At 43.5% G+C, this 20814-nt stretch overlaps 1 protein-coding gene across 1 annotated transcript; it reads left to right on the top strand.

The window, feature by feature from the left end:
- The first annotated feature begins 664 nt into the window (after positions 1 to 664).
- LOC132593084 (vomeronasal type-2 receptor 26-like) lies at positions 665 to 8717 on the top strand. The gene is made up of 6 exons (XM_088655083.1): positions 665 to 903; positions 1865 to 2147; positions 3701 to 4549; positions 5494 to 5721; positions 6831 to 6957; positions 7733 to 8717. The coding sequence occupies exons 1-6, from the start codon at positions 665 to 667 to the stop codon at positions 8629 to 8631; spliced, it is 2625 nt and encodes an 874-aa protein (XP_088511209.1). The 3' UTR covers positions 8632 to 8717.
- Positions 8718 to 20814: the final 12097 nt, after the last annotated feature.

A 20814-nucleotide genomic window follows, 5' to 3' on the forward strand; every position in this document is an offset into this window, starting at 1 on the left:
AATCCATTTTTCTTCTGGCCTGAGTTCTTGCGATTTACTGTTTATTTCTGGACTTTACCAATAACTCCAATTTCTACTGCAACCAACCCAAACAAAACTCAGTCCTTTTCACAATTCTTTTGTCTTGGTATAATTGTCAGAAAACTAATGAAGTGGTGTTCAGGTGGGGAATTTTGGGAGGTCAGATTAATCATTTGCAGTGGTCAGCATTAATAAGAGACTGGCTAACTGTTCTTCTCTTCCTCATTGTTGTTAATTTTGCATGCGCTTTTGTTGTCCCATAAACAGAGAGAAACCACTTTGGATGAAAAATCAGAAGAAGGGGTTGGTTTGGTTTTTTGGTCATTTTCTGAGAGCTTGTTATTATCTCACCTATAATTATCACTCTCATCATGGCTATGTCTCCTTTGGATAATGTCTCAGTAGATTTCCAGAGAATACTAACCAATGTCAAAACATGGGTATGAAAACCTCTTCCTGCCATTCTAAGCAAGAGAGAGGACAGAGGAAGAGGAAGGATTTTCACTTTTCTCTTAATCAAGTTGTAAAATATGATTTTAATCTGTGAATTGTTAGGGAAGAGCTGTTCATCATAAGGCAGAATATTGTACTGAGGGTGGTTGTGAAGCAAGGTTCATGTGCTGGATGGAAATAAGGGTGTTTGATGAGAAAGAATATGTGCTTCAGTATGCTGTTGTTTATTGTGCCTCTTCTCTTTCATCTGCCACATCTGGTGTGCAAACATACCACGAGTTGCACTGTCCATGATCTGTCCAGAATTCCTCGTGAATACTACCAACCTGGTCATCTTATTGTTGGCGGACTTGCTTCTCACCTCCTTACTGTTTCTGATGAAGAAAACTTCAAAGAAAGGCTAACTACCCATCAGCTTCTAAATACATTGTAAACACTTCAAATGTCAAATAATTAGATGATACTGAAATATCCCCTAGCTCTAACCAGGCCAACTCAGAAGCTAGTTCCATGGATTTAAGCGGCATTTATATCTAGGCAGATGGAGAGGGGCATTTACAAAGCTGAAGAGTTGGCTTGGAGGAAGGGAGATGCAGATCTGAATGTGACAGTGAGATGAGAGAGCCTGGTCTTGTTGGTGTGTTCTCTCCTCCTCACATCCCACCAAATCTCTTCCAAGGAGAGTTATACTAGGGTTATAAGGAGAGTTATACTCACAGATTAAGCCTCCCTAGTTTAAGATCGAAAGCTCTTCTCTGTTCTTAATCTTCACCTCAGAAACTCTAATGTGAGGGGTCTTAAAGGTTCACCTCTCCTTTGAGGTAGTGCTTAAAGAGCCCCTGATGTTCTCATCTAAATCAGGCTAGGCGATTGTGTTTATAATTTATAGAAAGGCCCTGGATCAGAAATATTCAGACTGTATTCACCTGAAGGCAGTGATCAGTGAAGAAATGTCAGTTAACTGTCAGCTGGGAGAAGTTCTGAGGGAGGTGTCAGTTCCGATTGAGCGGTAAAGATCAGGTTTTCCTGGAGGAAAATGGCAGGACATGGGGAAGTCTGAATGAGCCCTACATTAAGCTAAAACGCTGCTCAGTTCTGAGGCTGGCGTCAGCAAGAGCATCTCTTGAATGTTCAAAAGGTGTTGTCAAGTATATACTGAACTCAAAAGTAAATATCAATATTCTGTTATTGGGAAGGGGGAAATTCAAATCAGTTCATATTTAAATGTAAAGCTACCAAAAAAATTACTCTTAAAAATATATCAAAACCAAAACACAGTCATCATTTGAAAATCACGCTGATTCAATTTGAAGAATCATAAAGAGGCTACTTAGGGGGGGGAAATGCATAGCATATCCACCAATGATACAGCATAAAATTCTCATTGCAGTATTGTGCCAAAGAACTATCAGCATATTATGGCCTTGGTATTTGCTGTCAAGGAGATCAATGAGAACCCCAAGATCTTACCTAATATCACACTGGGATTCCACATCTATGACAATTACTTTGATGAAAGGATGACATATCGGGCTGCTCTGAACCTTCCCTCTAACCTTATACCCAACTACAAGTGCAACATCCAGAAACCCCTGGTGGCAGTTATTGGGGGACTGGACTTTGATACCTCCGTCTACCTGGCAAACATCTTGGGCATCTACAAGATTCCCCAGGTAAGATACTGCCTTGGGCATTTCACACTCATTCACTATGATGTTTTCTGTTCAGAAAGGATTGGTATAATAGAGAAATAGCTGTGGGAGACAAAGGAGAGTGATCCTACCCTTCACATGAAGTGTTCCCAGTGTGATTTGCACAATTAAATAGAATGTGTAGCATCAAGGTGTCAGGTAGCATTAAGCCACCGCCATAATAAAAACATTTCTGTAGCCATTCCTCTCCTCCACTCCTAGGCACACTGGCCATTTCTCTCTGCTGGAGGTCTGAGCAGTGAGTGCTACATGTCTCCTCTATCTAGCTTGGCGTCTCGGGTTCAGCTGATGATGGCACCCCTCCATAGGGATATCCTATTCCATAATAATAATTTTACTGTTTATACCCCAAACATCTTACTGGGTTGCCCCAGCCATTCTGGCTGGCTTCATCATATGTAAAAACATAATAAAATATTAAACATTTTAAAAAACTTCCCAAAAACTTCATGTAAATAAGCTGTTTCTCTGCCTGGGGCATGTTAACTAATATTCATGAAGCTTTTAAGCATGCACAATGCTCTTTTAATTATTCTCTGCCATTCCGAGTTACCCAGACCCTATAAATCCAGGGTCAGCATGGGATTCTAATATATTCTTTCATAATAACGCTGTTCCTAGCCATCTAATTGCAACTAAGAGGAAAGGAGCCTCTTAGGGAGGATTAACCAATTCAGCTAGCACGTTTACTCCTCACAGCTGCTATGTGTCCTTTTTAGTGTCTCCAGCAATTAAACTCAGGTTGTAATACATTCTTTTTTTTAAAAAAATTGCAATAAAGAAATAACAAAAAATAACAGAAAACATAACAAAAAATACATTCCATACTCATACTTTACATTTTTCAAATTAATACTGATACTCCGCCGAGCCTGTGACTTCCCTCCATCTCTTCTATTGGTTTTAAATTCTATACTCAATTTACTGCTTTTCTAGAACCACCTCTGGCCTTTATGTAAGTTTTAAACCTCTCTTAATAATGGTCAGACTCTAACATTTTGAATCACAGGTATTAAACCAAGCCTGTCAGTGTCTTCACATCTTTATAATGGTTTTTAAAGTAATCAATAAATTTACACCAGTCTGTCTGAAACCTCTTTGGTCCCTTATCCTTCCGGTCATTTTCGCCAATTCCGAATATTCTAGCAACTTTGTTCTCCAGTCTTCAATCGTTGGTAACTCTGCTGATTTCCATTTCTGGGCTAGTAAAATTCTAGCTGCAGTGGTGGCATATATATTCTTTTGCACAGATAAGAAGTTCTGCAGAGGGAGTCGTTTGCGAATCTCTTGTGAGTAAAGAGTTTTTAACAGAACCTCAGAGTCTCATGATAGGCATGGTCGTTCCTGCTCCCATTCATTCATTCATTCATTCATTATTCCACACACCCCTCCCAGCTTTCTAGAACCTGCCTTCTTGGGGCAATTTGCTCATTTTGTCTCCTGGGTGGGCAGGCCCTGGATGCACATGCCCAGTCTTCTGCAATTATAGATGATGCTCCTTTATTTCCTTTTAGCTCACTTATGGCTCCTTTTCTCCAGAGGATGATGGTCAAAGCCAATCCACTCCCTTCTACAGGATGGTGCCCAATGAAGCCCATCAGCACATTGGGATTGTTGAGTTACTTCTGCACTTTGGTTGGACATGGGTTGGGTTGCTTGCTGCAGAAAGTGGAGAGAGATTTGTTCAAACACTGAAACCTCTGCTCTCCCAGAAAGGCATTTGCTTGGCCTTCGCAGAGACAAAGCTGAAAACGACATACTTGGCTGATTATTATGACGTGCATTGCCAGTTCATTCAAATTTATCAAGCTATTATGGAAAGTAAAGCCAAAGTGGTGGTTGTCTATGGAGGAACAAAGTCCATGCTTTGCTTGCAGACAATGGTAGCACTAGGTGAAATGGAAATTGTGACTAATACATCTGAGGGGAAGGTGTGGATTCTGACGGCACAGCTGGATTTCACAGCACCGCCCTTGCAAATAAGCCTGGATATGCAAATCTTCCAGGGTTCCCTCTTTTTTGCAGTTCATTCAGATGTGGCACAAGGATTCAAAGCCTTTCTTGAGGCACAAAATCCTTTTGAGGCAAATGGAAATGGCTTTGTCAAGCAGTTCTGGGCACAAGTCTTTCTCTGTTTATTTCCAAACTCCAGTACAGAGGAGCAGGCCAGTGACACCTGCACTGGAGAGGAGAAGCTGGAAGATCTAATTTCATCTGCTTTTGAGATGAACATGTCTGGTCACAGCTACAGTCTCTATAATTCTGTCTATGCCATAGCACATGCTCTATATGCCATGTTCCTGCCTGAAGCCAAATATAGGGTAGTGGTGGAAGGAGATTTGCAGGAGCTTCGGCCTTGGCAGGTAATGCCTATCATGAGATATAATTTATTTGACATAGGCAGTGATATGTAAAACAGTACCCTGAAACTTTTTAAGCTCCACATTCTCTGTGTGCAGAGAAGCTGTTCACTGAGGACTAGCTCAATGAAGAATTAGACTGTTCTGCTTATAGCTGTTAAGCAGGAGGACCCAATCCTGCCGTTCAGTTTTTTGTGAGCATCTTCCTTTGCATGGCAAAACATGCAGCAAACAGAAGCATGGAAATACAGGATGTAAAACCTTAAAATATGCCCGTTCCAGTGAATCCCAGAATATCCCCTAGCACAAAAAAAATAGATCACATCCTTAGCAGATCGTAACATGGTTTACTTACAAAACAATTGAAAGTTCAAAAGTTTTGGGGGAACACAGCCCTCAGAAAAATGTTCTAGAAGTAGAAGACAAAATGGTAGAAGTTTCTAAACTTTTATTGGTATAGAAAATGGTAATTTCAGATTACATTCTTATCTGAAAAAAACAGGCTTCTTAAATCCATGTGGCTGTAGGAAGCAGCTCGGAACTCCACACACACGAAATTCACATATGGAGTGAGAAGAACAATAGGCTTTGTTGCCCATTTCCTCCCAAGGTAAGGGGAAGGGACATAGGCCAAGCCTGTCAGAACACCTTATTCTACGGCATTAAACCCTATATGTATTTATTAGACTCAAACATGCTGGTTATATGAGGCTAGTTGGGCAGTGTGTGTGTGTAGATATCTAAGCCATGCATTGCGATTTTACCTATAGAGCCAATGGAGAGCATTGGCTCAATATGTGAATGCTCACCCTACAAAACATTTCTCAGAAAGCAGATTATATTTGCAGGGCACTACCTCCCCGTATTGACAGTCTGGAGGCATCCTGAATGTGAGAAAGGGGAGACATTTGCATTACTTCAAAGTTGCTCTTTTTCTCTCAATGCAGCTCCACCCCTTTCTTAGGAGTGTCTCCTTTAACAACTCTGCTGGGGAAACAGTATCTTTTAGTGCGAACAGGGAAGTAGAAGCTGGCTTTGATATTACCAACCTGGTCACTTTCCCAAATAACTCCTTCATGAGAGTCAAGGTTGGAAGGGTAGGTGGGGAGGCTGCCACAGGCCAGCATTTCACCCTTGAGGACACCAGAATGGTGTGGCACAGAAGCTTTCACCAGGTGAGGCATAATTCCTACATCTATGAGAGATAGGAAAATAGAATGTTATTCTACTTACTTACATATCATCAGTCCAGCACATACTTGCCTTTCCAGCCAGATTAGAAACTTTTTCCTCTGCACTGCTTAAGAATGATAGAATCATAGAGTTGGAAGTCATCCCGAAAGTCATGTTGTCCAGGATACAGGAATTTCAACATAAGATGATCTTGCTGGCTCAGATCAATGCTCAACTAGTGAGGAATATTCCCATTGGCCAGACTTGTCCAGCATCTGGATATGGCATGTGGCTTTTGGTTGGGGTTCTTTTCGTCCAAGTGCATTTCATGAGCCTCTTGGGAAGAAGAAGAAGGTGTTTGTCCTTGCAGTTCAAATGCTGATGGGTGAGAAGGAAGTAGGGGTTGTGAAGCTTTGTGGGTAGCTATTCTTTGTCCCCAAGTGTAGAATGAGGAAAGGGGCTTCTTAGATTGGGGAAGATCAGCTCTCCCCAAGAAGGCTTGCCTGGCACCTCCCTACATATCTATAGGCACCAGGTGAAAACATTCCTCTTCTCCCAAGCCGTTACTGAATTAAACTATTTATGGTCTTTCAAACTGGGATGTTACTGCTTCTGTTTTTCATGCTTTTCCTTTTTATGTTTTTATAATGTAAACTGCCCTGTGATATGGTTAAATAAATAAATAAGGTTCTGAAAGTGGCCAACCAGACGCTTGTAGGAAACCCACAAAGAGGACATGATCAGAGGACCTCTCTCCCCTTTTGCGGTTTCCGACAACTGGTATTCAGCACTATACTGCCTCTGACCATTGAGTAAAAGCACACCCTCCACCAAGGGCGGTGGCCTCCAAAAGGCTTCTCCTCCATTGGTTTTTCGAATAATGTTTTAAAGTCAGCCAAGCTGATGCCCATAACTGTCTCCTGTAGAATTGTATCTCATAGTTTTAGCTAAACTACGTGAAAAAGTGTCCCTAATCAATCCAATATTTAGCTTCATTGGATACCTCTGAGTTCTAGTGCTGTAAGAATGGTACCTTGGTTATTACACTAGTGTTATAAGAGAGGGAGAAAAAGCTTTTCCTTACCCTATTCCCCATTATATACATGAGCAGGTTTCACCCCTTTCGGTGTGTAACCCAAGTTGCCCTCCTGGTTCCAGGAAGGAAAAGAAGGAGGGGGAGCCATTCTGCTGCTATGATTGTGCTCCATGTCCTCAAGGCAAGATTTCATCCCAGAAGGGTAAGAGACACAGGATATATAATTTTCAAACCGCATGTCATGTTAGAAGTTGAGGGAAAGGATAAATAAATCAGTGGTGGTGTGTGCATTTTTGTACATATTGTTTGATTGGAGAACTGCATCACAAATGTTTAGAGAAGTACACATTTTTAACGGCATCTTTACTTTGGTCAATGTGTTGGTTCAAGGAGTGCAATGTAGGTAACTTTCTTATTCAAGTGGCATAAAAACCAAATTTCTGCTCCATACCTATTGGCAGATAGCTCCCATAACGGAATATGGACCATCTTCTAAAAAAACAATGGTTTGTGACCCATGATCAAATCTTCGTTACAGGTTAAAATACATCAGGCAATTTTGAACTAAAAGCACCAGTGATATGACTTGGTATGAGACACCTTCCTTAATTCAGGCAAAAAGAGATAAACATGTCTATGAATGATGTGTGATCATACACCTGGGTTGAATGTGTTCAACATACTGTAGTATGTGGGGGTGGAATGGGGCTGGGAATGGAACCCCTGTGTAAAATGGCCATGGACAGTACCTGTTCTGAAGAATAACAATGTGGTTTATGTGGAGTTAGCAATCCCTCACAGGACACCCGACATGGCCAAAGTGCTGAGGTGGGGTTCTCAAGCATCACTTTCAATCTGGTTACTCTGGAAATATCTGGGATTATTTTCAATAAACTTTAAGAGGTCCATACTCACAGCAGTAAACATTGCTCTTCTAACATCTGAAATCTGAATGCATTACTGTACTTTCTTTCCAGACAAGGAAGATTGCGTTGCGTGCCCCGAAGATCACTATCCAAACATGGAACAATCACAATGCATTCCAAAGACCATCAGCTTCTTGTCTTTTAAAGAGCCTCTGGGGATGAGCTTAGCATTGTTTGCTCTCTCTCTCTCTCTCCTCACAGTGGTGGTCCTAGCCATCTTCATTAAACATCAGGACACACCCATTGTCAGAGCAAACAACCGGGACCTCACCTACACTCTCCTCATTTCACTCCTGCTCTGCTTTCTCTGCCCATTGATCTTCCTCAGCCCTCCAGAAAGAGTGAGCTGCCTGCTCCGACAAATGGCTTTTGGCCTTGTTTTCACAGTAACTGTTTCTTCTGTGCTGGCCAAAACTATCACGGTGGTTCTGGCCTTCGTGGCCACCAAACCAGGGTCCCGAATGAGGAAGTGGGTGGGGAAAAGACTCGGAAGCGCCATTGTGTTTTCTTGTTCTCTTATTCAAGCTGGCATTTGCGCTGTGTGGTTAGGAACCTCTCCTCCTTCCCCTGATTCTGACATGCACTCTGTGATGGGGGAAATCATTCTAGGCTGTAACGAAGGGTCAGTTGCCTTGTTTTACTGTGTCCTAGGCTACATGGGCTTTTTGGCCATTATCAGCTTTGTTGTGGCCTTTTTTGCCAGGAAACTGCCTGACAGCTTTAATGAGGCCAAATTCATCACCTTCAGCATGTTGTTGTTTTGTAGTGTTTGGATCTCATTTGTTCCGGTCTACCTGAGCACCAAGGGGAAATACATGGTGGCTGTGGAGATCTTCTCCATCTTGGCCTCCAGTGCTGGCTTAATGGGCTCCATTTTTGCTCCCAAATGCTACATCATTTTGTTGAGGCCTGATCTGAACAGCAAGGAGCAGTTAATAAAGAGGAAATAATAAATTATCCTATTGTCTTTGGGTTTTTTTTTCTTCTATAATGTGAGCAATGTAATCTCTCTTTATCCACAACATTAAATTATGTTGTATTTACATGTTGCAATTCCTCTGTGCAATTTCTTTTAAAAATCCCCTGTGGTCTCTTTGAGACAGTGGTCCCTGAACTGGTTTTAACCCTAAGGTTTATTTGGAAAACAAAAAAACTGTCATGAGTACCACAGAATATTGAGGCCTGACTAGAACTTCAGAGGGTAATTGATTACAATCTGAACATGAAAAAAACAATACACTTAGAGAAAACTTTTATATAGGTCTTCTTGCTTTACAGCTTATTTTCCTGCAAGTAAGGTTTCAGTAGAGTTGCTACTGTCATGATTAAGCAGTCTCAGAGATTTGAGTATAGCGAGTCCCCACTTACTTAAGGTTATGTTCCAGTGCCCCCCCAATTGAAGATTTGATAAGTGGGGAGCACCCTCTAATCCCTTTGAATGTCTTCTCTACTGCTCTCTCCATTCCAGCTCTAATATACTGCACCTAAAATACCCACATCTGGAATTTGGGGGGCTGGCTGGAGGCTGGAGGATGTGTGGAAATGTGTGCATTAGTTCTCAGGTTGGGGTGGGGGCTGAGCAGCGTAAATAAACCCCCGCTGCACCTCCCGTCTCTACCCTCACAAGCCATGAGAACTCCCCAGCTCTCTCCGTCCATTTATGGGTTAATTAAATTATTTGGTTATTTTTTTGTGTGCTCTGGGGGATGCCTGTAGTTATTGGCAATATATGCTAGACCATTCCTGGCGGCGGCGGGGGGGGGGGTGTTAAACTTAAAATTCAATGAATAACAAGTTTGGTATTCCTAATGGGTTTAATGGGTTTTAATGGGGCAGAAAGCTTCTGAATTAATATTCTGGAGTAAAAGCGTTTTGAACTTGAGTGAAATTAAGCTCCATTTTATTGGAAAATACCACCATTCACTACTTTTTATTTATTACTTCTATATATTACTTCCACCAACTAGTTGTGAGGTCTTTTCTATCAGCAACGCAAATAGTTGTTTGTGGGAATCTCTCACCAACGAGTTCAAGCCCTAAACCTGGATCCTGACATCCAAAGCATTCTCCTTTTTTGGTACCTGTAACAGACTTGGTACACTCTGACCTGTGAATCTTTGCTGGCGAAGAATTGTCGAAACGGGGCTTTGTCCTGATTTTTGTAACTTTTGTAACTTTTATTGTTTTTGGTTTTTGTTTATCGTTTAGTCTGTTAGTTTGTTTTCTGTATTGGTTTTAAATTCGATTTTAAGGGGAGGGGTTAATTTTAGTTTGTAATTTTGTCTTTGTTTGTATTGTTTTATTGTATTAGTTTGTTTTCTGTATTGGTTTTAAATTTGATTTTAAGGGGAGGGGTCAATTTTAGTTCGTAATTTTCTGTCTTTGTATTGTTTTACTGTATTTTTTGATTTACATAGGTTTTAGGGAGGGATTTTTAGTCGGGTGTGGGAATCTGTTAAATTTTAGTGTATTTGTAATTTTTATTGTTTTTTGTTTTATTGTGTTTTTTGTGTTTTTCTTTTGTTCTGTTCTTTGCTGTTTTTTTACAGAGGTTTTATTTTGTTTTTAAGGGGAGGGGTCAGGGCTGCCCGGGAGGGGGTCCCAGCAAGCAAAATGGCTGGGGCAGATTCCACAGGGGGTGATGCACTGGGACAACCGATCTCAGTGGTCACGGGTAGGAGGAGGAGTTACGCTAAGACCAGACCATGTCATTACCGAGGAGGCAGACTTAGTCGTTGTCTGAGGACTATCCCTGCCTCCGGGTCTGGTTCTGACCAGACGGATATTGGAATCAGCAAGGGATACCCACATGACCTGAAGGTGCTGCTGTGCAATGCCAGGTCGATGATGAATAAGACCACTGCCATTCACGACCTGATTGTGGATGGAGGATTTGACCTGGCATGTGTGACAGAGACCTGGTTGGATGAAGCCGATGGGCCCGTTCTTGGCGCTGCTTGTCCACCAGGTTTCTCTTATGCACAGCAACCCAGGCCATCTGGGCGGGGAGGGGGGGTTGCAGTGATTTTTAGGAAGTCATTAGTTTGCACCAGGCATCCTATTGGTAAGACGGAGTTTTCTGAGTGCATGTTCTGGAAGTTGGGCAATAGGGGCAGTACAGGATTCCTTTTGGTGTACCGACCTCCCCGCTGCACCAAGGATTCCCTGCCCGAGCTGCTTCAGGTCGTGTCGGATGTGCTCCTGGAGACACCTAGCTTGGTTGTCTTAGGGGATTTTAACATCCATGCCGACACGACCTTACAAGGAGCCGCTCGGGACTTCGTGGAAAGCATGGCCACCATGGGGCTGTCCCTGAATAAGTCTGGCCCAACTCATAGCCGCGGACATGCCTTGGACTTGGTGTTTACCTCTATGGATGTTGGTGATCTGACATTAAGTAAAAGTGAAACAAAAGAAGTGCCATGGTCAGATCACTTTCTGGTGCAACTGGACTTCTCCGCAACCCTTCCCCTCTGCAGGGAGGTGGGACCGATTCGGATGGTCCGCCCCCACTACTTAATGGATCCAATTGGCTTCCAGAGAGTGGTAGGGGATGTTTTATCCCATGTCAATGGCCTTTCAGCTGATTCCCTGGTGGCCCGCTGGAATGCGGAGTTAACCAGCGCTATTGACTGTCTGGCTCCGAAGCGCCCTCTCAGATTGCATGGAGCCCGGACAGCCCCGTGGTTTTCCCCGGCGCTGAGGGCGATGAAGCAGTCGTTGAGACGGCTAGAGCGCCGGTGGCGGAAAACTCATTTTGAATCAGACCGGACACGGGCTAGAGCTCAACTTCGAGCCTACCAAGTGGCAATGGCGACGGCGAAGAGGACCTTCTTCGCCGTCTCCATCGCATCTGCAGAAAACAGCAGCAGGAGACTCTTCCAGGTGGTTCACAATTTAGCGGAACCACCTGCTCCATCCGGGCCCAGTACGGGCCACATGATCTCCTGCAATGATTTTGCAAAGTTTTTTGCAGATAAAGTCGCTCAGATTCGGGAAGAGGTAGACTCCACCGTGGGAGCAGGGCCGGGGCGGGGGAGTGCTAGAGTCCTGTCTAGTCAAGTTTTGTGGAATCAATTTCAATCTGTTACCTCCGAGGATGTGGACAGGCTGCTTCGACGAGTGAAACCAACCACCTGTCTCCTTGATCCTTGCCCATCATGGCTTATAAAAGCTAGCCAGGAAGGGCTGGGCGATGGGCTTCGCGGGTTGGTAAATGCTTCTCTCCATGAAGGAGCCTTCCCAGACCCGCTGAAAGAGGCGGTTATTAAACCGCTTCTTAAAAAACCATCTTTAGATCCGGCCAATATGGCCAACTATCGCCCAGTCTCAAATCTTCCATTCTTGGGCAAGGTGATTGAGCGAGTGGTTGCTGAACAACTTCAGGCACGCCTGGAAGAAGTGGACCATTTGGATCCCTTCCAGTCAGGATTCAGGCCTCATCATGGGACTGAAACTGCCTTGGTCGCACTGGTCGATGATCTCCGGCGGGCTAGGGACAAAGGTAAGAGCTGTTTCCTTGTTCTGCTGGATCTCTCAGCGGCTTTTGACACCATCGACCATAACATCCTTCTGGATCGTCTAGAGGGTTTGGGAGCTGGGGGCACTGTCATACAGTGGTTCCGCTCCTTCCTCCTGGGCCGCGTTCAGAAAGTGGTGGTGGGGGGTGAGTGTTCAGACCCCTGGGCTCTCACTTGTGGGGTGCCTCAGGGTTCTGTCCTCTCCCCCATGCTTTTTAACATCTATATGCAGCCGCTGGGAGAGATCATCAGGGGGTTTGGGCTGGGTGTCCATCAGTATGCTGATGATACCCAGCTCTACCTCTCTTTTAAATCAGAACCAGTGAAGGCGGTGAAGGTCCTGTGTGAGTGCTTGGAGGCAGTTGGAGGATGGATGGCGGCTAACAGATTGAGATTGAATCCTGACAAGACAGAAGTACTGTTTGTGGGGGACAGGAGGCGGGCGGGTGTGGAGGACTCCCTGGTCCTGAATGGGGTAACTGTGCCCCTGAAAGACCAGGTGCGCAGCCTGGGAGTCATTCTGGACTCACAGCTGTCCATGGAGGCGCAGGTCAATTCTGTGTCCAAGACAGCTGTTTATCAGCTCCATCTGGTACGCAGGCTGAGTCCCTACCTGCCCACTGACTGTCTCTCCAGAGTGGTGCATGCTCTAGTTATCTCTCGCTTGGACTACTGCAATGCGCTCTACGTGGGGCTACCTTTGAAGGTGACCCGGAAACTACAACTAATCCAGAATGCGGCCGCTAGACTGGTGACTGGGAGCGGCCGCCGAGACCACATAACACCGGTCCTGAAAGACCTACATTGGCTCCCAGTACGTTTCCGAGCACAATTCAAAGTGTTGGTGTTGACCTTTAAAGCCCTAAACGGCCTCGGTCCGGTATACCTGAAGGAGCGTCTCCACCCCCATCGTTCTGCCCGGACACTGAGGTCCAGCTCCGAGGGCCTTCTGGCGGTTCCCTCACTACGAGAAGCCAAGTTACAGGGAACCAGGCAGAGGGCCTTCTCGGTAGTGGCACCCACCCTGTGGAATGCCCTCCCACCAGAGGTCAAAGAGAACAACTACCAGACCTTTAGAAGGCATCTCAAGGCAGCCCTGTTTAGGGAAGCTTTTAATGTTTGATGGATTTCTGTATTTTAATGTTTGATGGATTTCTGTATTTTAGAATTTCTGTTTTGTTGGAAGCCGCCCAGAGTGGCTGGGGGAACCCGGCCAGATGGGCGGGGTATAAATAATAAATTATTATTATTATTATTATTATTATTATTATTATTATTATTATTATCTTTCTTTGCCTTCAATTGACTCCAATTTGAACTCCTCATTACGCAAATAAAACCTTGTGAAGATTTATTTGAAATCCATTTTTCTTCTGGCTCGAGTTCTTGCAATTTACTGTTTATTTCTGGACTTTACCAAGAACTCCAATTTCTACTGCAACCAACCCAAACAAAGCTCAGTCCTTTTCACAATTCTTTTGTCTTGGTATAATTGTCAGAAAACTAATGAAGTGGTTTTCGGGTGGGAAATTTTATGAGGTCAGATTAATCATTTACACTGGTCGACACTGATATGGGACTGGCTAACTGTTCTTCTCTTCCCCATTGCTGTTAATTCTGCATGCCCTTTTCTTGTCCCATAAACATACAAAAACCACTTTGGATGAGAAATCATAAGCGAGGGTTTCTTTGTTGTTGGGTCATTTTCTTATGTTCCTGATATAAAGAGAGATTGTTATAATCTCACCCATAATTACCACTCTTGTCATGACTAAGTCTCCCTTGGATAATGTCTCAGTAGATTTCCAGAGAATACTAACCAATGTCAAAACATGGGTATGAAAACCTCTTCCTGCCATTCTAAGCAAGAGAGAGGACAGAGGAAGAGGAAGGATTTTCACTTTTCTCTTAATCAAGTTGTAAAATATGATTTTAATCTGTGAATTGTTAGAGAATGCCATTCATCATAAGGCAGAATATTGTACTGAGGGTGGTTGTGAAGCAAGGTTCATGTGCTGGATGGAAATAAGGGTGTTTGATGAGAAAGAATATGTGCTTCAGTATGCTGTTGTTTATTGTGCCTCTTCTCTTTCACCTGCCACATATGGTGTGCAAACATACAAGTTGCACCATCCATGATCTGTCCAGAATTCCTCATGAATACTACCAATCTGGTCATCTTATTGTTGGCGGACTTGCTTCTCACCTCCTTACTGTTTTTGATGAAGAAAACTTTGAAAAAAGGCTAACTACCCATCAACTTCTAAATACCTTGTAAACACTTCAAATGTCAAATAATTAGATTATACTGAAATATCCCCTAGCTCTAACCAGGTCTGCTCAGAAGCTAGTTCCATGGATTTAAGTGGCATTTATATCTAGGCAGATATAGGCATTTATATCTAGGCAGATGGGGACATTTACAAAGCTGAAGAGTTGGCTTGGAGGAATGGAGATGCAGATCTGAATGTGACAGAGAGATGAGAGAGCCTGGTCTTGTTGATGTGTTCTCTCCTCCTCACATCCCACCAAATCTCTTCCAAGGAGAGTTGAACTAGGGGAGGACTCACAGATTAAACCTCCCTAGTTTAAGATCGAAAGCCCTTCTCTGTTCTTAATCTTTACCTGAGAAACTCTCATGTGAGGCGTCTTAAAGGTTCACCTCTCCTTTGAGGTGGTGCTCAAAGAGCCGCTAATGTTCTCATCTAAATCAGGCTAGACAATTGCGTTTATAATTTATAGACAGGGCCTGGATCAGATATATTCAGACTGTATACAGCTGAAGGTAGTGATCAGTGAAGAAATTCAGTTAACTGTCAGCTGGGGGAAGTGATGAGGGAGGTGTGAGTTCCAATTGAGTGGTAAAGATCAGGTTTTCCCGGAGGAAAATGGCAGGATTAGGGGAAGTCTGAATGAACCCTACATTAAGCTAAAATTCTGCTCAGATCTTACCAGGAGAACATTATAAAAGCACGTTTCTTAAAGGAGCTCAGCTGTCGAAGTAGCCAGGAATATATTCTGAGGTGTTTGCCACTCAGAGGCAGATTGTACCTAGCTGCTAAACTAATCTGTGTGTGAACTGGACAGGAGTGGAGGCTTAGGGAAGTTGGTATAAGACAAAAGGCGTTAGAGGCTGGTGTCAGCAAGAGCATCTCTTGCATGTTCAAAAGGTGTTGTCAAGTATATACTGAACTCAAAAGTAAATATCAATATTCTGTTATTGGGAAGGGGGGGAAATGCAAATCAGTTCATATTTAAATGTAAAGCTACCAAAAAATTACTCTTAAAATATATCAAAACCAAAACACAGTCATCATTTGAAAATCATGCTGTTTCAATTTGAAGAATCATAAAGAGGCCACTTTGGGGGGGGGAAATGCATAGCATATCCACCAATGATACAGCATAAAATTCTCATTGCAGTATTGTGCCAAAGAACTATCAGCATATTATGGCCTTGGTATTTGCTGTCAAGGAGATCAATGAGAACCCCAAGATCTTACCTAATATCACACTGGGATTCCACATCTATGACAATTACTTTGATGAAAGGATGACCTACAGGGCTGCTCTGAACCTTCCCTCCACACTTATACCCAACTACAAGTGCAACATCCAGAAACCCCTGATGGCAGTTATTGGGGGACTGGACTTTGATACCTCCGTCTACCTGGCAAACATCTTGGGCACCTACAAGATTCCCCAGGTAAGATACTGCCTTGGGCATTTCACACTCATTCACTATGATGTTTTCTGTTCAGAAAGGATTTGTATAATAGAGAAATAGTTGTGGGAGACAAAGGAGAGTGATCCTGCCCTTCACAAAAAGTGTTCCCAGTGTGCTTTGCACAGTTAAATACAATGCATTTACAAGCTGTCAGGTAGCATTAAGCCACTGGCATAATAAAAACATGTCTGCTTTATAGCCATTCCTCTCCTCCACTCCTAGGCACACTGGCCATTTCTCTCTGCTGGAGGTCTGAGCAGTGAATGCTACATGTCTCCTCTATCTAGCTTGGCGTCTCGGGTTCAGCTGATGATGGCACCCCTCCATAGGGATATCCTATTCCATAATAATAATAGTTTTCGACTCCTTGAAAATATCAGTACTTTGGACTTGGTGTGGTTGATGGACAGATGATTAAGATGGCAATAAGTTGCAAAAATCTTTAGTGCCCTCCTTAAACCCACTCTGGAGTAAGAGAGTAGCACTGCATCATCTGCGTAGAGACAACTATAATCTGCTATACGAGGGGCATGGATAAATTTTTGTGAGTCGGCTAATGGGTTCCTCATATCGCTGATAAATAAGTTCAAAAGAAGTGGCGCTAAAATACAGCCCTGGCGTACTCCCTTATTTACTGGCACTGGGTTCGTTAGGTCTCCAGCAGGGGTTAATCTCACCCTGGCCACGGACCCAGCATGAAGTTGGGAGATAAGCCACAGCAGCCTTCTATCTATTCCCCAACAGGCAAGTTTATCCCATAGTAATTTCCTTGGAATACTATCAAACGCAGCTTTCAAATCTATGAAAGCTGCGCAAAGTTGGCCCCGTCGAGGTGTCGAGTATTTCCGGGCTAAGTGATAAAGATCTGTTGTGGATCGGTTTAGTCTAAATCCAGCTTGCTCGTGCCCGATCAGGTCAGCCTCGACTGACCACTTCATCAACCTTGCCAGCAAAAAACGGGCATATATTTTCCCAATGGACGATAGCAGACTGATATTGCGGTAGTTCCCTGGGTCACCGGGGGGGCCTTTTTTGTAGATAGGAATTATAATGGCCTCCTTCCACGTTCCTTGTATGCCCATGGCATTTATTGCGTCGAAGGCTTTAGCTAAAATCCCTGCCCACCATGCAGAATGTAGCTTTATAGCCTCAACAGGGCCCAAATCCGGCCCAGGGGCCTTACCAGTTTTCAGCTCAGCTATCAATTCTAGGATTTCAGCAGGGTCGGTGTTAGGACAGACAGGAAGGGGATTAGAAGGTCTCCAGTGAGTGGCCGGAGCTTCTGCCACTGCGAAATATTTTCTCAGGAACTGCTCCCACGTGGGGGCCGGGATCACCGTTAAGGGATATTTCCTGTTTCTTCCCTTTATTAAGGACCAAAATTTCCGGGAGTTATGAGATTTTGAGGCAGAAATTATAGTCTGCCAACGATTTAAATACCAATCCCGTTTGGTCGATTTCTGGAGAGTTTATAATCATTGTATATCGTATGTAGATGGAGTCTGGCTTGTTTACAAGAGGAGTTGAACCAAGGGGCGCCAAATTTAAAATAATCGTTTTTAACTCCATAGGCTGGAGAAGTAAAAAAGCGATTTAAAACTTCTATCAGATAAGAAAAAATATTCATACACTTAATAGGATCACGCGGGACTATTCCTACGTCCGGCTGATCACCCGGAAACTTTTCTTGGATAAAATCCGTATATCTATGGGCGAGGGCAGGGGACCATCTAGTCCCGATAATAATAATTTTACTGTTTATACCCCAAACATCTTACTGGGTTGCCCCAGCCATTCTGGCTGGCTTCATCGTATGTAAAAACATAATAAAATATTAAACATTAAAAAAAAACCTCCCTATATGGACTGTCTTCAGATGGCTCAGGGGTTAGATAACTGTAAATCTGGACTGTCCTTGGAAAATAGGGACACTTGGAGGGTCTGCCACTGTATTGCATGCCAGGGAGCTGCAGGAATGTGGTTTTTCTCATGTGCTTTTTCCACAGGATGGCTTTTTCAGCACATTTTTGGTGCTGAAAAAATAGGCTTGTACTCGAGTATATATGTTTTTACCACCACAGCCATTAGAAATGCACACAGGGCCAGCCCAAGACCCTTTGCTGCCTGAGGTAAACCAGAAAATGATACCCCTGTCAAACTGCAGTTTGCTTCAGTAGCACCTTAAAGACCAACTAAGTTTTTGCAGTTTGCTAACGCTGCTGAGTTAGAGCATGGATTAGGAATATCCTATTCAGGAACAAAATGCAGCCCTAAAAACACTCTCCACAATCCGGCTCTCCCGATCCCTTGAGTGAGTTCGGTATTTTGTTGGTTTGTTTTCCCACCGACTGAAAAGTGTCTTGGGATGGAGAGAAGGTAATGTGATGATGGAAGAGTGCTCATCTCATCCACTTCCTTATCCACACACACCTAAAAACATGTATCCAAATTCCATTCTGCCAACTGACACCCTCTCACTTTTGCTTCGTGGGCTACTGGTTGGAGACTGAAGCTGCTCTCTTGCAAAGCTGGAAGCCTGCCTATCAGGAGTCAGCTGCCCACACCTTGTGGCACTTGAGGGGGATTTTGTGTGTTAGTGGTTTGAGAGAGGAAAGGAAGGGAAGACGCCATGAAATCAGGAGCTGAAATGCTGTGTGTGACGAATGTCCCTCTCTCTATTACTAAAACGCGACACAGGAATCCAGAGGTGAAGCCACACACACTCTTTTCCCGTCGCCTCCCAAATAAACCACTTTATTCTTGGGAGTTTATAAGTAAAGAGACTCTCCCTCCAGCTCACGTGGCCTGGTATCGAAGAAAAACTCTAGACTGTTTGTTAGAATAACCTCCTGTCGCCAGTAAAGGGTCCCTCTCGGCCTGATTCCCCTTACTGTAAAAGTTGGCCCCTTTCCACGCTGGCAACTTGTTGACACTCCAGGTTATCTTTCTAAGCCTCCTCCGTGTTACTCTAAAAGACATGGACTTTTGCCTCCTTTCCTGAGGTAAATTTTGTCCTCTAATGAGTTACCACTTCTGTGAGTCCTGATACCTTGCTGGAAAAATAATGACGATACTTCTTGGCACAAAAGAGAAGAATTTTATTAACCTTAGAACATAGTTATTTAATTAACGTTTCATGAGTTTATAAGAAGCATTTCGGTTGTAGGTAATCTCTGTCAAACCCTTAACATCAAGCCTTCCTGAACCTCATCTAGATTCCCACTATCCTGGCCTCTCCACTTTCTTCTTCACATCTATCCACTCCCTCCCCCTCTCCTTAACTGACAAAACCGCTACTCCCTCCTTTTAAACTGGGAACAGACCCGCCCCCATCAGAATGTTATGTCAGTCAGGCTGGAGGTGGATTAACTCTTTTCCAGCCAGGTAGGAATAAATACAGTGGTACCTCTACTTACGAATTTAATGTGTTCCGAACGCACATTTGTAAGTCGAAAAAATTTGTAAGTCGAATCCCATAGGAATGCATTGGGAGAAAAAATTCGTAAGTCGAAGCAACCCTATCTAAAAATTCGTAAGTAGAGAAAATCCTATCTAAACTGCATCCAAGATGGCGGACGGAGCTCCATTTGTAAGTAGAAAAATTCGCAAGTAGAGTTATTTGTACGTAGAGGTACCACTGTATTTCAAAACTGTGTCAATCCGTTACACTGTGGTGAAAGAAAGTGGGGGGGGGGAAACAGGGGAGAGGAAAGCAGCAACACAGGAAAGCATAGAGGAAAAAGAGAAGAAAGAAAAGGAGGAGGGAGGAGAGGAAAGCAGGAGTGCAGGAAACTGGGCATGGATGGATGGCGGAGGAGGAGGTGGAGGCTGAGAAATACACCCTGTGGGACAAAAATGCCCCAGGGATCCTCCCCGGAGATATTCAAATTTTTCTGTGAGAAAAAGGAGCCTTACACCAAAGATCAGGTCTAACCAGATTTATTGTTGAACAGCGCTATGCGGCCAAAAAACCCCAAGGCTGTTGTGTACACATAGATAATTTATATCCTAACCCAGGGGTCAGCAACCTTTTTCAGCTGTGGGCCAGTCCACCGTCCCTCAGACCATGTGGTGGGCCGGACTATATTTTTTGGGGGGAAATGAACAAATTCCTATGACCCATTTATAACCCAGAGATGCATTTTAAATAAAAGGACACATTCTACTCATGTAAAAGACACACTGATTCCTGGACCATCCGCGGGCCAGATTTAGAAGGCGATTGGGCGGCATCCGGCCACCGGGCCTTAGGTTGCCTTCCCCTGTCCTAACCAGTCTGAAATTCCTTTCTGCAGTATCCTATTTGTCAGGAAACTGTAGTTACAGAATTTTCTGATATGCCTTCTTCTTGATATGTGCCCCCAGCTGTTACATACATCCCATGTCTATTTACATACATCCCATGTTCATGTAAATAAGCTGTATCTCTGCCTGGGGCATGTTAACTAATATTCATGAAGCTTTTAAGCATGCACAATGCTCTTTTAATTATTCCCTGCCATTCCGAGTTACCCAGACCCTATAAATCCAGGGTCAGCATGGGATTCTAATATATTCTTTCATAATAACGCTGTTCCTAGCCATCTAATTGCAACTAAGAGGAAAGGAGCCTCTTAGGGAGGATTAACCAATTCAGCTAGCACGTTTACTCCTCACAGCTGCTATGTGTCCTTTTTAGTGTCTCCAGCAATTAAACTCAGGTTGTAATACATTCTTTTTTTATTTTATTTTTTTGCAATAACAAAGAAATAACAAAAAATAACAGAAAACATAACAAAAATACATTCCATAATCATACTTTACATTTTTCAAATTAATACTGATACTCCGCCGAGCCTGTGACTTCCCTCCATCTCTTCTATTGGTTTTAAATTCTATACTCAATT

Source organism: Zootoca vivipara, chromosome 12 (genome assembly GCF_965207765.1).
Source record: "Zootoca vivipara chromosome 12, rZooViv2.hap1.1, whole genome shotgun sequence".
In the NCBI taxonomy this organism is placed as follows: Eukaryota; Metazoa; Chordata; class Lepidosauria; order Squamata; family Lacertidae; genus Zootoca; species Zootoca vivipara.